The following is a 16,329-nucleotide window of genomic DNA, read 5'->3' on the forward strand; positions in this document are numbered from 1 at the left end:
TTTTAAATATTCTCAGTTAGAATTTTATAAATTCAAATTTTATTTACATGGTTTTAGATATGTTGGAAATAATCCGAGGACAAACACTTAGCTTCACCACCATCTTTTACATCAGCAGCCATAGAATAAGGCTATTCAGGCAGTGTTCTTTATTACAAGAGGTAAAGTTCAATGCCATTAGTAATAGTAATATTTGGTATCCAAAGAATATAGAATATTCTTCACAACTTATTAAGACAAAATAGAGACACCTGCACAGTTTACTTTCAGGTGTCCAGGCACACTCTTAAAATAATGTAGCCAAAAGTTAAAAACATTCAATATGTAATGACTTTATACATCTGCCTTCTGCTTGTTACATAGGAATGCAGAGGGGATTCCATACATGCAATTTTAAGGCAGAGTCCTTTCATTTGAGCTCTAAAGGACTTTTATTTGTAATAATCAGATCACAGCTCAATTTCTACTTCATTTTGTGGATATTTGGCCTGATTCTGACGGAGATCAAGTTTTCCCAATTCACATATATGCTTTTATTTTTTAAGATTTTATTTATGTATTGAAATCTTTTTCTTCATGCTATAAATGGTTTTTGTTTTCTTCTAGATTAAATCTATTTATTGAAACATATTGTTCAGATCCCGTGTGACGTAACTGGAGCCAAGACAGTGCTGTGAAGAAGTGTGAGATTTAGCCTGGATATTAACTTGTCTTCTGGAGAATAGATTTAGTATTCCATTCTCCTGCAATGGTTAATTCATGCAGAAAACTAATATTTAATATTTACATAGGATTTTACTGCTCAGCAATCATCCTGTCCACAATATGCATTTGTTCTCAGTTCTCAATACCATCTACTGATCAGTTCAGTAAGGACCCTGGGGCTTTCCCAGTAGCCACCAATGGGCAACCATTTCCTTGGCGTGAGCTAAGGCTCCCCAGTGTGGTCACTCCCCTCCACTATGACCTTTTTGTCCATCCAAATCTCACCTCCCTGGACTTTGTTGCATCTGAGAAGATTGAAATCTTGGTCAGAGATGCCACCCAATTCATCATCTTGCACAGCAAAGATCTTGAAATCATAAATGCTACCCTTCAGTCAGAGGAAGATTTGAGATACAGGAAACCAGGAATAATGCTGACTGTTTTGAGTTATCCTGCTCATGAACAAATTGCACTGCTGGTTCCAGAGAAACTTACGGCTGATCTGAGATACTATGTGGCTATTGACTTCCAGGCCAAGTTAGCTGATGGTTTTGAAGGGTTTTATAAAAGCACGTACAGAACTCTTGATGGTGAAACAAGGTAAGATGTTGTCCCAGCTGTTTACAGTTTCTTGTGATACTTTCCGTATGGGGTACAGCTCTTTGCCAGGAGTGTGCTTCAGCAGTCATTTATGAAAAGCCCAATAACTGTGGGAAACTCAGAAAGAGAAGCTCTACCATTCCTAAAGAAGATCGCAGTAAAGATGGGAAGACAAGACGCAGAGGCATAAATAGCTGGAGGGAGAATAACTAGGAGGAAAGGCCAGTATGTGACCGTGATAAGACAGATATGTTTATCTGCTAGGGGAAAGTACGGTCAGTAGAGACAGCTGAAATAGGGAAAGCTTCTCAAAGGAGGTGAGTCTTGATCCGGGACCAGAAGGAAATGTGAGTGAGATTTGAGTTGGGAGAGAGGATGTGAGAGCATGTACATTGCCCACAAAACAGCATGACTCAAATCCAGGAGGCAGGAACAAGTCAGTTTGGAGAATTGAGAAACATGGTCTATTCCATCAGCTCATGTTTATTAAGCACATGCTATGTGCCAGGCACTGTTCTAGGCACTGAATGTATAGGGGTGAGATAAGGACAGGACAAGAAAATAAATTAAATGAACAGGACAAATGATAAATGCTATGAAGGAAATAAAATAAGTTGCTATAAGAGAGAGTAAGTGTAGCTGGGGACTGGGAGTAATCTGGCTGAGTGGTCAGGGAAGTCCTTGCTGAGGAGGTGCATTTAAACTGAGATCTGAATGTTTTTAAAAAAGAAGACGATCATGAGGTCATCAAAGGGCAAAATGTTCCCAGAAAAGGGATCAGCAAGTGCAAAGTCTGTAACTCAGGAGCAATTGAGAAAAGAAGGTCAGCGTGGCTTGAGGAGAGTGAGCAAGGGAGAGGAGTAGAAAGGGGTCAGATCATGTAGAGACTCAGAGCCTCTTGTAAGTAGTTTAGGCTTTTACTCAGGTGCAAGTGGAAGTCATTGGAAGGTTCTGGTCTGATGTATGCTTTATAAAGATCAAGTGTGTGCTGAGGGTACAATATAGAGAGGAAAAAGTAGAAGCAGAGTAGTCATTTAGGAGGTTAGGCAAGAAATGACAGTGGCTTGGGCCAGGCTAATGGTGGTGCTTATGGAGTGAAGTGATTGAACTTGGCGTTTATTTTGGAGAGTAAAACAGAATTGCTGACATATTGGTTATGTAAGGCAAGAGAAAGAGAAGAATCAAGGATGCTTCATGGAGTGGGTGATTTGGTTGTCCACGGCTTGGGTCCATCTGGGAGGGAAGAGGAGTCTGGTTTCAGTGCTCTCCTACCTTTCATCAACTGCATTCAATTGCCAGTTGGAGAAACCCAAGTACAATAGCTTAACCACATAGGGGGTTATTCTTCTCATGCAACAAGAAATCCAGAAGTAGGGCAGCTCAGGTTTGCTACAGTGCTCTTCAGTGTTATCCAGGACCCAGGCTCCTTCTATCTTTCTGCTCAGCCACCCTTGGCATATGGCTTTCCTCCTAATACAAGACGATTTCTGCACTTTTAGGCATCAAGTCCATATTCCAGGCAGGAAGAAGAGGGAAATAGGGGAGAGACAAAGGGAAAAACAAATGTTCCAGCTCAGTCTGACTCCTTTTACAGAGCTTTCCCACCCAATGACTTCAACTAGGCCAGAACGAGTCATATGCCCACGAAGTTGCAGGCGAATCTGAAGAAGAGCTTCTTTTATGTGGACACATTCCCTTCCTGAACAAAATCAGGATTCCACTAGAGCTGAAGAAGGGAATGGAAATTGGTAGGTGACCTGAGTGCTGTCCGTACATACCTCTTCCTCCCTTGCCCTTAGGTGCTCTCCCTCCCTTAGGTGCTCGCTGCCTTCTTGGGGCTCACAGGCCCACCCCACAGCCCCAGCCATCCACTTAGGACAGCACTTCCCGGGCCCGTCTCTTCCCCCTCCTTGCAGCCTCAATTTTCAAGGGCCTGTTCTCAGGTCCAGCACAGTATTGGATGGGAAATTTATCAACTTCTTTTCACCTAGGCACCATGTGACCAATGATGGCTATTTTTATTTTTTCAAGTGACAAAATCTCCACCTAAAGGAAATACATTTTAAGGATATCATTTTGGGAGGTGTGGGAGCTGAAGAAGGAGACTTTTTGAAGTAAGACTTGGAGGACTTTCCGCGTGCCTCCCGTAATGAACTGCAGGCTGTTTCTGACTCTTCTTATGATTAACTAGTCAGCTCTCTTCATACTCAGTCACCCAGTAGGTCTAACATGTAGGATGATTTGCAGGACAATGTCAACTGAATCTTATGATCTTTCTCTCTCTCCTTCTCTCTCTCACACACACATTACACCATGTGACACACAATACACACACACATATACAACTTAACCTAAAATACAAAAATAATTCAACAATAGTTCTTTGAGAAGCAGGAAGTCACTACTTTGCTTGCAGAACTAAAATCAATTGTGTAAGTAGCAAAGAAAATCTTAAAGTTTTTGCTTTTCTAAAGTAAGACTTACTCTAACCAAAATTTCACATTAGTGAAAATCATTCCAGGCACTTGGAAATCCTTTACGTTTGTAGGACCTACTAACAAATCCAAGCAACACTCCAAAAACAAATCATTTAGATCCCCAGCCTCACTTTTCCAGCCTGTATTATAGAAATACAGTAAATTGAGGCAAAATTATGCCAACAGCCCCTCTTTTTTTGAAAAGCCCCTCTGGCCCTTCTCATCCTTTACCTGACCCTTAGCTTTTCTACTCTCCCCTCCTTCTCCAATCAAAATCTCCATATTTGCTTCTTAATTGAAGCTTTAAGTCCAAAGAATAAATCTGTAATTATACAATTTCAGGCATTATAAGGTGATGGGGCATAGAGATTTGTCAGAGGATCTATCTACCTGTTATAGTCTGAAGATATAATATAATGTCAATATATATAATGTCAGCAAGCAGAGAGAGCTAGAAGTGTTTAGGGACTTAGGTCCCCCGTGGAGACCCTTGGCCAACAACCACACAGGAATCTGAAAGCCCAGCTTCTTGCCTCTAGTAAGGGAAACCGGAAGGTGTAGTTTCCATTCCAGAGCTCCCCGGGGATCAGGCTGCAGCTGGGACCTGGCCTGGCTTCTTCCTCTTTCCTGTCCTGTGTCTTCACTTCCTTACCTGTTTCTCTTGGCAGCATGTTCTTAATAAATCAGGGTCTGCTTCCTGGGAACACTACCTAAGACATCACTCATATACAACTATTATCATAGATAATTATACAATTATTTGTATAAATGTAAAATTGTATAAATATACAATTATTCAAATGTCTGATTGAGGCACATATAGGTTTGGAGATGGTACTAAACTACTAATTTCCTAGTCGATTTTGAGGTCAAGTTGACTGGGCATGCCTATCTCAGCCATTTACTAGCTAAGGATGCTGGTAAGGTCATTCAAATTCTCTGAGTCTCGATACCCTTGTCTACCACGAGCACGAAGGAGATCATGTAAGGAGAGTGCCCAGCACTGTGCATTATTCATGATCAGCATCTACTAAACAAAATTTACCCTTGTTTTCTTCAAAAATAGAGTCTGGATTCACTAAGATTATAGTTTGAGAAATCAAACATATTACCTCCAGGTTTGGTAAGCTGTGTTCTGAAGGTACAAATTTACTTCTTTTTTGGTTTCACTTGTGTATTCTGGCTGGGGGCGGGGGGATGCTTCTTTTTACAGAATAATCGCAGTAACTGATTTTGAGCCAACTCAGGCACGAATGGCTTTCCCGTGCTTTGATGAACCACTGTTCAAAGCCAGCTTTTCGATCAAGATAAGAAGAGAGAACAGACACATTGCACTATCCAACATGCCAAAGGTATTGCCATTTTCAGAAACTTTGGGGAATTGTTCTCAAGTTGAGCCTTGGTCTTTGTTGTGGTTGTTTCTTTTTTAATATTTCCTTTGTTTTCAGGACTTAAGCCACTAATTTGTTGTTATTCAATCTATATATCACATAATAACCCCAATCCGTCTAGATTTTAACATCATTCTGTTTGAGGCATTGTTACATAAGAAGCTTTCTTTCTTTCTTTTTTTTTTTCTTTTGGTGAGGAAGATTAGCCCTGAGCTAACATCTCTTGCCAATCCTCCTCTTTTTGCTGAGGAAGATTGGCCCTGAGCTAACATCTGTGCCCATCTTCCTCTATTTTTCAAGTGAGACACCTGCCACAGCATGGCGTGATAAGCAGTGCACAGGTCTGCGTCCAGGGTTCCAAACCCGCAAACCCCAGGCTGCCAAAACAGCATGCACGAACTTAACCACTACGCCACCAGGCTGGCCCCAAGAAGCTTTTTTTTTTAAAAAAGAACTGATTTATATTTTATTTGTGTTCATATGGAAACAGTGTTCTTTTAAATCAGTGTTACTAGGCCAGCGATGTATTCAGAATCACCTAGTACAGCGCTTCTCAAACATGAATGTTCAGACGAATTGTCTGAGGATCTTGTTAAAATTCAGATTCTGATACAGTACGTCTTGGGGTGACGCTCAAAATTCTGCCTTTTTAACAAGCTCCCGGGTGATGCTGCTGTTAGGGACCTAGAGAACCCTGCCTGGGCCCCACCCCAGGAAGTTCTGATCTAGTCATCTGGGATGGAACTTAGAAATCAGTTTTTTAAAGTTCCACAGGTAGTTCTTGAAATTATTTATGAAAATTATTTATTCTAGTTATACACTTTTTTAATTGAAAGAGACCTTTGAAAACTTTTATTTGGTTCATATTTGTACTCAAAATACAGAGACTCTGCAAGTCACAGTAGACCCTGAGCCTCATTTGATACTTCCTTACTAATGATGTGCTTCCTATTTGTGCTGTTGAACAAGATGTAAAATATTTCCCCGTCGCTGCTTGGAAAGTAGGAAAAAAATAGAGGCTCTCCTGACGGTGCTTCAGCAGGATGAGCAGCGCGGCAAGCAGCCTGGTCATCACAAGTAGCAAGTGGCCTGCCCCATTTCCCTCTCTGCCCTTCCCAGTGACTGGCTTCTGTGGAGGAAAGAAAGGAGCTGATAAGCTAGACACCGAATTTCCCAAGATTACTGTTTAATTCTGGAAACAACAGTTTCTCTGAAATACAGGCAGAGCAGATCAAGGGAAAAGGGGCAACACTCCATGTGACACATATCCCACAGTTTTTCCGCGATCATACAGACAGCAATTTAATTAGCCTACTCATTTTCAGGTAACATTATCTGCTACCTTAACTCCGAGTCTTCTTTCTAACTGAATGTTCATTTAAGGGCAGTTCAGTCTCAATCATGGCAGCTTTTTATTAATATAATTTTTCAAATGAACAATCATGGAGGGTAAAGTAAAAATACAGTTAGTTAAAGCCTATTAATTAAAATGTGATGCAAACACAAATTACCATTTTGTTATTATATTAGAATTTAAATTTTCTATCTTCAGAAATCTCCAGTAACTTCTTATATTTAAGAAAAATAAGTGAACACTTTGAAAATATTTTATACAGCCCTGAATCTTTGTGTTGCCTCAGTTGACTAGAGCAGTTCTCTGAATCATGTCTTTTTCAGCAAATACTGGCTTAGCTTTCTGCTTCTCATTGACGTGCCCAACCCAGGCTTTCATGGTTAGCTGAAAAGGAGAACTGAAGTAATGCTACAGTCATACTCTCTGGATAATAATTACAGCACTGAGATGGGTTATGGACTGATGGGAAGCAGCAACATATACGAAGTTCTCAATTTGTGTAGTTAAGGATGCAAGATTTAAGGGAAGTGAGGTGGTCACCTAAGCACTAACAGAGGGAGCATAGCGTTTGCACGTTTCTTTGTCCCCCTCATTCCTTAAGGGAACCACACACCTGCTGGTAACACTTGCTATGCAAGTAGAGTCCTGCCAACACTGAGAAAACAGCTAAATCCTTTCTAGCAACAAGTGCTTTATACTTGGAGCTTACATCACCATCCTGGAAGAACTTACGCTAACAACCCATACACTTCCATTTAAGGCCATGTTAATCTACATGGGTCACTCCAGGTTCCTGAACAAAACTCAGCCTCCATGGGCTATATCTTCATCTGGGGGGAGAATTAGAGGGAATGCCCATCTGTCTCCTAACCTTCTCTGCCACCAGCTGTCCAGTGTGACAGAGTCTCATTTCCCCATAGTCCCACAGCCTTGCATCCTCCTCCCCTCCTCTCTCTACATACTTGACTAAATGGTTTTGCTGCTGAGTTTGATCAGAAGACTATGATCGTAATGTCCTCTTCTTAGTCCCCACCATAACCCTCCCCTCTGCTAGGAGTATGTACCCACAGAACTCTTGTTAAATCAGACTCCTTAAAAAGGAGATTGCTGTTGGGTAAAATGATTTTGTTAAATAGAGGTAAAAATTGCAGCCTTATATATACTCCTCCCTTTCTTAGAGTATTTGGTCAGTGTCTTCTGCCTTATTGGAACTTAGGAATTGATTTTTTTGTGTGTGTGTGAGGAAGACCAGCCCTGAGCTAACATCCGACGTCAATCCTCCTTTTTTTGCTGAGGAAGATTGGCCCTGGGCTAACACGCATGGCCATCTTCCTCCACTTTATATGGGACGCCACCACAGCATAGCTTAACAAGCCATGCATCAGTGCACGCCCAGGATCCGAACCTGCGAACCCGGGGCCACAGAAGCAGAGTGTGTGTACTTAACCGCTGCGCCACCGGGCTGGCCCCAGGAATTGATCTTTTGATAGAATTCTGTAGAATTAAATTCTGTAGAATTTAATAGCACAAACATTTGTCATCGAAGTAAACTAGGCCGTTTGTGGTTAATACTTCAAGCTATTTTCTCTCACCAAACTGCAATCTTATCCAAACACATAAAACATGTTCAATAAGCCCTGGTTAACACTGCCAAAAGCCTGACATCTTGAAAGGAGTGGGCAGTGGGGGAGAAGCTCGTCTAAGAGTGGTTACCAACTGGAAGAAAGTGGTCTTTTCATATTAATGGATCTATATCCATTCAGTATATATGGGCATTGTACCATGGTGGAGACCATCTCTGGGACAAGATATCCAGAGCAAATGAAGATAGAATTCCGTAATTACTCAGTGAATTTGATTGATGCAACTGACCAGTCTGTAGGCTTAAAACGTTTTGCTTCCTCAGTAGGTAAGCAGAAGCTTAAATTACTAAGGACCTCCTTGGCCTGACTGCTTTCATTGCTGTATCAATGAAGCAAAGATAAAATAAGACTATGACTCAAGCTGTCACACAGCGAGTGAAAGAATGTGCAATGTCTTTGGAGTCACAGTCACATCCACATCTTGGTCTTGACATGGAACTAGCTGTGTGATCTGGGCAATTCAGTTAACATTTCTGAAACTCTGTTTCCTCATAGGTGAAATAACACTTACCTCACACATAATTAATAAAAGGATTAAAAGATAACGCAAAGCATCTGGCATGATTTTGCTTCCTGTTTCCTTCTGCAACAGAGATTTATTTATTATACAGTTGTCCCTCTTTATCCGCAGGGGATTCGTTCCAGGACCCCCAGGATACCAAAATTCACAGACGCTCAAGTCCCTTATACAAAATGGTGTAGTATTTGCATATAATCTACAGCACATCCTCCCATATACTTTAAATCATCTCTAGATTACTTATTATATCTAATACAATGTAAATAGTTGTTATACTGTATTGTTTAAGGAATAATGACAACAAAAAAGTCTGTACATGTTCAGTACAGAGGCAACCATTGTAGACCTTTCCATCCGCGGTTGGTTGAATTTGGGGATGCGGAACCCATACATATGGTGGGCCAACCGTGTAACAAACAGAGGGAAAATGGCCATTCTCTGATATTTTTCTTAGAAGGGCAGAACTTGAATTTATGCCAATGGTGGAGATTATTGCATTTCAAAAAAGTAGAAGCATCTAAGACGTTTTTATGCTTTCAAGCAACGAAATAAGATTTGGCATCATTTTGGGATCCCAAAAGTAGCGCGTTGGGTCTTTGAGGATGTCTAGGGATAAGAGAAAGGGAGGAGAGGCTACTGGACGTTATGAGAGGCCATTGATCTCCTATAAGGGCATCAGGTGTCCTTCAGACTGTCAGGCTTTCCTCTAACTTACGTGGCTGAAGTCATTGTAAAATCCTCTAGTTTTCAAATACCGATTCTTTCCTTCCTGTAGGTTAAGACAACTGAACTTGAAGGAGGCCTCTTGGAAGATCATTTTGAAACTACTGTAAAAATGAGTACCTACCTTGTAGCCTACATAGTTTGTGATTTCAACTCTGTGAGTGGCACATCCTCATCAGGGGTCAAGGTGAGATTGGGTTCAAATTTCATACACAGTGCAGAATAATGTCCTGAGGGCAATGAGCTTTTCTTTATTTTCTTAAGCTTTTTTCCTTATTATCAAAGTATCATGCTTATTCTACAAAATAGAGATAGGTAAAAAATAAAAGAAGTTACCCACAATCTCATCACCAAGATATAATTACTGATATTAGTGTAAGCCTTCCAAACATTTTCTCTATGTATGTTAGTATATGAATGTATACAGTAACAGCATATAGTCTATATATATATATTACAAAATAATATATAAGACTGTTTTAACCCAATTTTCAGCATAATATGACAAAAAAATGAATGCCATTAAATATTTTTCTGTAATATTATATTAATAATTGAATAGTACTATGCCGCATGGAGGTACCACCAGGATTTTTTAATCAGCATCTTATCTTAGGACATTCACATTGTTTCCAATTGTTTTCTATACTTTTTTCCTCAATGAAAGGAGGTTTTCATAATTTTGAGAGTCTTCAATGTTTGCAAAAATTTACAACAATACTCAATGATTATCTTATAAAGTTTTGCAAACATCAGTGGAGACATTAAAAATAAAGAACTCCCTACCTTGAGGAACCAAATGATAGATATAAAAACATATTCAAAGAACCATAAAATAATGCTTATGAAAAATAGCTATAAAATGGCTATCACAATTTGCATACGTATTATATCTACAGTATGTAGATATATATTATGAGTAACGCATCTACATAGATATCACGGCATCTCTGCACATAGATACATATCTGTATGGATATAGATGCATGAGAGGTCAGATGGCACTTTACTTCAGATGACAGTTTTCTATCAGCTTCCTGGGATTCAACTGGGCTCTACAATCTTTGACATGGGTGACTTGGAGCAAGTTACTTAATCTCCATGTGTTTCCATCGCTTCATCTCTAAAATGAAGATAATAGCACCTACTTCATAAGATTGTTGAGAGGATTCAATTAGATTTTACATGTATGCATTTAGCACAGTGCCTGGTAAACTGTCAAAAAGATGATGGCCATTAACATATCCTTATAAAAATTCTGAGGGACTTCAGTTAGTTCAGAGCATGAAAGCAGATCATGAAATAAAAGTAACACTATGCCTGAAACCCAAGAAAATTGGAATCTAATTTTATTTTTTCCACTTAATGGCTAGTTACTTTGAGGGGAGTCAATGAACATATTTGGGCATTTTTGAATTTAAAGTAAAATAGACAAGGGAGTGGATCCAATAAATTCTCGAAGGCTTTCCTACCTCATAGAACTGTGTTTTATTTGAATTGTGTTGGTGGTCATAGTTTTGGAAGGGTAGTTCTCAAGTGCATTACAGTGATGAGTTCAAGTGGGTTCTCAGGATATCATGAGTTAATATAGCTTGAAATTTATAGATTAGCACTTATGGAATGGATTGTAACAGGAGATGCAGGGTTGTTTATAATTTTCAAGACTAACTTCTGCATTAAAACTTTACAGAACATGGGGCCAGCCCCATGGCTTAACGGTTAAGTGCATGCGCTCTGCTACTGGCGGCCCGTATTTGGATCCCGGGCGCTCACCGACGCACGGCTTCTCCCGCCACATGCTGAGGCGGCATCCTATATACAGCAACTAGCAGGATGTACAACTACAACATACAACTATCTAGTGGGGCTTTGGGGAGAAAAAGGGAAAAAAGGGAGGAGGATTGGCAATAGATGTCAGCTCAGGGCCAGTCTTCCTCAGCAAAAAGAGGAAGATTGGCATGGACGTTAGCTCAGGGCTGATCTTCCTCACAAAAAAAAAAAAAAAAAACACTTTGCAGAACATCTTATCCCGTATCGACAGCATGCTTAACGATATCTCAATAATTTCTTGAAAAATGAAACCTGCCTTTCTTTGGGTGAGGGTTATTAGAAATGGAATTGTACCAAGGAGCTGTTATTCAAAGACCACTTCTTCTGATCAACATTTCTCAGGTGTCCATCTATGCGTCTCCAGACAAACGGAATCAAACACATTATGCTTTGGAAGCATCATTGAAGCTACTTGATTTTTATGAAAATTACTTTGATATCAACTATCCACTCCCAAAACTAGGTAGGTTCATTCCACATCATTGCCTTTATTTTTGCTTATAGAACTTGCTTTGATTTCTTTCTTCTTTATATGTGATTTAAATGGGCACTGAAGAGGTTTAGTTAGTCCAGGAAGCGGAGATGTTCCTCAGAGATGGTCCTTGAGTGTAAAAAATAAAGTATTTATGAAAAGCCCAAGTAGTGTGGCTCATTTCTCTATTCTTTTATCAGGTTTAATATTAAAACAGCTGCATTGCATATTAGATTTAACTGGATGAATTTTCTGGAGCACATTTTTTTTTCTATACCATATTTGTACAAAACCAGCAATCTTTTATAAAAGTTGCCAAAGGTTTATGTAAACAGCTGAAAATTGTCCCTCCATCTGTTATCTATAGTGCATTTGAGGTTGGAAGATAAGACTGTGGTATAGATTGAAAAAAAAAAGGTTCGGTGGAAATAGTTTCAACGTGGTAGTTGTAGATCTTTGCATAACAGGATACACACAGTCTATCTTGTTTTTAATTTTCTATCTTAAAAAATAAAAGTTGTGATTTTTATAATGTTGCAGAACATATAAAAACCATGGCTTAAGTTTTATAACTTACATAGATTAGTTTTTAGAGTTTCTGACACTGACTAAACATTTTTTTCCTTTGGGGCATTAGGACATACTACTCATCATGTCCTTCCTTCTCTTTCCCCTCAACCTCCATGCAGTTTTTCTTGGAGATGGTAAAAAGGACCATCAAAAGACATCCCAGGGGCTTATTCCTATAGTTCCTGAGTCTCACTGTATTATTATAGTGCAGGTTCTATATACCTGTTAGTACAGATATACTCAATTCAGTTTACCCATAATGCACTGCTGTCCTCTATGTCAAAAGTCAAAGAGAGATCAAATAACAGCCGTCAACAATCTTATGTTGTTCTTGAAAAATGCAACCTTGAAGATCACATTAAACGTATTTTAAAACTACCTGAAAAGAAGCATGAAGTTTAAGAAAAAATAGAGCAGATATAAGCCTCTCTGATGGCTATAGGAAATAATCCAACTAATATAAAATCATCAATGCAATTTAGAAAAGGAGTCAGTCCCACATTTGAAGTGCTAATGAATACTAATCTTTATTAGTGCTAATTTACTTTTTGATTGTGTTATAAATATTTGTTTTTATCCACTAGAATTAGCCAGTATTAATTCCAGACAATGTAATTACAAGCTGAGAGACTTGGTTCATTTCAAACTTTAAAAAAATTACCTTCCTTTTTATCCAAACGGTACTTCTTTCAAAATGGCCTGGCAGCATAAAAAGAAAGGATTCCAAGTTTAAATATTAGCCAGAGATTTTCTAACCTACATGAAGTCATTGGCAAAGGATGTACATATACACACACACCGATGTAATATAGATTAATATACCTTATGCCTGAGTTGCTTAAAGACGATGAAATTTCACTTTTTTCCCCCAAGGCTTTGTTAAGAGGTAAAGGAAAAATCAATGTTGAAAAGGAGATTGAGATCAGAAAGAATTGATGCCCACAGCTTTTTTCTTCTGCTATCTTAGAAGGACACTTGTTCATATTAGAGGCCATATTTTCTTGAAATATTAATTGAAATATTAACTATAGAGATTGTTCCTAAAAGGCATTCTCCTGAAATTAAAATCCCGCATTTTCTCTTTTTTGTAGAAATAGTTCATTATATGTTTTAATGAATCTCAAACATAGAAATTATTTGATAACTTTTATTTTCAAAGTTTCTCAGTAGTACTAATATGAAATACAATATGAGTGTTTGTTACAAAATTATTTTCTTAGCAGTAATGCACCCAAGGTATTTTCAGAGTTTGACACTTTTGGGAAAAAATGGTTAAATGTCAATAAGTTACTTCAGCTACAACCAAAACTATATTGATAGAATTTATTCTGCTTGATAATGGGTACTGATTATTTTCAGTGGAACTACAGAACACCATCTCACTGTGAAGATATTCTTGGTATTTTCAGAAAGTCTGCTTATATACTCTGAAAGGATCATGACGTGTTTGAGAAGAAACAAATCCCACTTCTGGTGTGGAAGCCATAATGATCAAGTGTGGTTGTTCTTATTTCTTAGATCTAGTTGCTATTCCTGACTTTGAATCTGGAGCCATGGAAAATTGGGGCCTCATCACATATAAAGAGACGTCACTGCTGTTTGATCCCAAGACCTCTTCCATTTCCGATAAACTATGGGTCACCAAAGTCATAGCCCATGAACTAGCACACCAGGTACCTGGCACTCATGACATTCTCTTAGTATCTGTCCAAAAGAGCATTGTACAGCACACCTCCAATCTCTCTGAAACAACATAAAATCATATCCTTTTACTCTAGAGGGGACTTTAGGGATTATCAAACCAAATGCAATATGTCAAGTAGCAGAGGGCTCAATCTCTAGATTATGGGACTCATACAGGAATTTTATCACAAGAGAAGTGGCCACTATATCCTCCAAAACTCTTCAAGGCAAAGCCTTCAAATGTCTTTTCATAAAGAAGGATGGGGTGTAGGCAGATACATAGAGTACAGAATTGGAAACCCTGCAAATAGAGATTTCTATTCAAAATATTTCTCCTTACACCCCCTAGTACTGTGGCATTCCAATCTAGTGCAAAATCAATCTCCCTTCAACTGGGACCTGTGGTTACATGGCCATAATGAAGTACTTCAAGTCCAAGTACTCGTGGGCAGCTGACCCTGGACACATTACCTAACACCTCAAACTTCAGTGTCCTTGTCTATAGACTAAGTTAATAATAGTTTCTGCTTCTTGAAACTGCTGTGAGGATTATGAATAAGTGTCAGTGCTTGTCACATTGTAGTCACTCAATAAGCATTAGTTATTAATGAAGACAACGACCACTACTACTACCATTTCTTGCAGAATAAGATTTCCAAGACCCATCTATCAACACTATATTACATAAAAACATGGAACTGTAAAACTAGCTCTATAGATATCAGAGGCTATTTCCACTCTACTTCATTCTGAAAATCCCCAGTAACACAGTGAACTATTAAGGGCCCTGGAAATTCTTTTTCACCATATAGGCAAATATCATTCTGTTGTAGAAGCTGGTAATATCTCTTATTTTTTATTTATTTTTCTGTGGGGAGAACTAGCCCAGAGCTAACATCCGATGCCAATCCTCCCCTTTATTCTTGAGGAAGATTGGCCCTGAGCTAACATCTGTGCCCATCTTCCTCTACTTTATGTGGGATGCCGCCACAGCATGGCTTGACAAGCAGTGCGTCAGTGCGTGCCCGGGAGCCAAACCTGCGAACCCCGGGCCGCCAAAGTGGAGCGCGCACACTTAACCGCCTGCGCCACCGGGCCAGCCCCCTATATCTCTTATTTTTAATTTTTAACTTTATCCTTTATCATCATCATAATAATGTTTTATTGCGGTTTTTTTTGCTGAGGAAGATTGGCCCTGAGCTAACATCTGTGCCAGTTTTCCTCTATTTTATATGTGGGTCACCACCACAGCATGGCTGATGAGTAGTGTAGGTCCATGCCCGGGATCCAAACCTGCGAACTCAGGCTGCCTAAGCAGAGTGCGCTGAACTTGAACCACTAGGCCACGGGGATGGCCCAGTTTTTTTTTTTTTTAAGTCAGTGAACTAAGTACCCAATTACATAGGAGCCATGCTCGGCACTGTACTTTGAGAACATATGGGCAGCTTCTTCTGGTTAGGATCTCTCCACTGGCCCATCTTAGGGGTTTTGATCATTAGTCACTGGTAACTCTAAAGCACTTGACTGAGTCTGGGGATTCCTAATCTTTCTGCCCAATGTTCATAGGGAAATTGTTGGAGAGCTGTACCTCTGAGGCTCCATGCTCCCTCTGGGCCTTTCTTTAATAGCTTCTCTTTCATGGAGATGCAGAGTCTAGGGCTGAAATTTTCCAAGGCAAAAAATTAGAATTTTTGCCTCGACTATTTTGTGTCCCCATTGATCTCCATATGACCATGTCACTCCTGTCCATAAAACCCTGGAAAAGACTCCCAATTCCAGCTGGGTGAGTCAAGGGTCCATAGCATGGCATACAAGGTCCCCATAATGCAGCCCTTCTCTACCTCTTACCGACACCATAAGCTTTAGGCATCCCAGACTACTTGCCATTTCCTGAGCATGCAGGATTGTGTTGCTCCTCTATGTTTTTGCTCCTGCTACCTAATCTGCCTAGGGCACACACCACTCCCAACATGCCTGAGGACCACTTGCAAGACTCATGAAATCCTGAGTACAACTTTTCTAACTATTCTACATGCTCTCCCAGAAGAATTGATTCTTTCCTCAATCCTCTCTGTACAGACATTGATCATAGCACCAATAACACTTTATTGCATTTACCTGTCTACCAGTTGACTTCCATCATTTGTTATGGAGGCAGAGGCTCTTATACTTCTAACATATGGCATGGTGCCAGAAACATAGTAGGTTCTCAATAGATATTTACCAAATGAATGAATAAACCACTTTTAGTAACTGGTGAAGTGACCAGAATCAGCTCAACCCATATTTCTCATATTCATGACTTCTAAATTGAGGAAACACCTCCTGTCCCTTCTCAGAATGCCCTTGGAAAGATTGATG

The 16,329-nt window shown here is 39.5% G+C and overlaps 2 protein-coding genes across 2 annotated transcripts in view; one reads left to right on the forward strand and one right to left on the reverse strand.

Annotated features, from left to right (window-relative positions):
* The window catches only part of ERAP1 (endoplasmic reticulum aminopeptidase 1), a 99,527-nt gene extending 89,820 nt beyond the window's left edge, over positions 1-9,707 (reverse strand). The window contains exon 1 of the mRNA XM_058534104.1: positions 9,538-9,707. The gene's annotated coding sequence lies outside the window, so the exon portion shown is untranslated. The remainder of the gene's footprint in view (positions 1-9,537) is intronic.
* ERAP2 (endoplasmic reticulum aminopeptidase 2) overlaps positions 1-16,329 on the forward strand; it is a 40,789-nt gene that overhangs the window by 1,343 nt on the left and 23,117 nt on the right. Inside the window, exons 2-6 of the mRNA XM_058533908.1 lie at positions 607-1,305; positions 4,996-5,134; positions 9,466-9,600; positions 11,586-11,706; positions 13,804-13,958. Coding sequence (XP_058389891.1) covers positions 749-1,305; positions 4,996-5,134; positions 9,466-9,600; positions 11,586-11,706; positions 13,804-13,958 — 1,107 coding nt within the window. The 5' untranslated portion in view covers positions 607-748. The remainder of the gene's footprint in view (positions 1-606; positions 1,306-4,995; positions 5,135-9,465; positions 9,601-11,585; positions 11,707-13,803; positions 13,959-16,329) is intronic.

The sequence above is a fragment of the Diceros bicornis genome, chromosome 1 (assembly GCF_020826845.1).
Source record: "Diceros bicornis minor isolate mBicDic1 chromosome 1, mDicBic1.mat.cur, whole genome shotgun sequence".
NCBI classification, from domain to species: domain Eukaryota; kingdom Metazoa; phylum Chordata; class Mammalia; order Perissodactyla; family Rhinocerotidae; genus Diceros; species Diceros bicornis.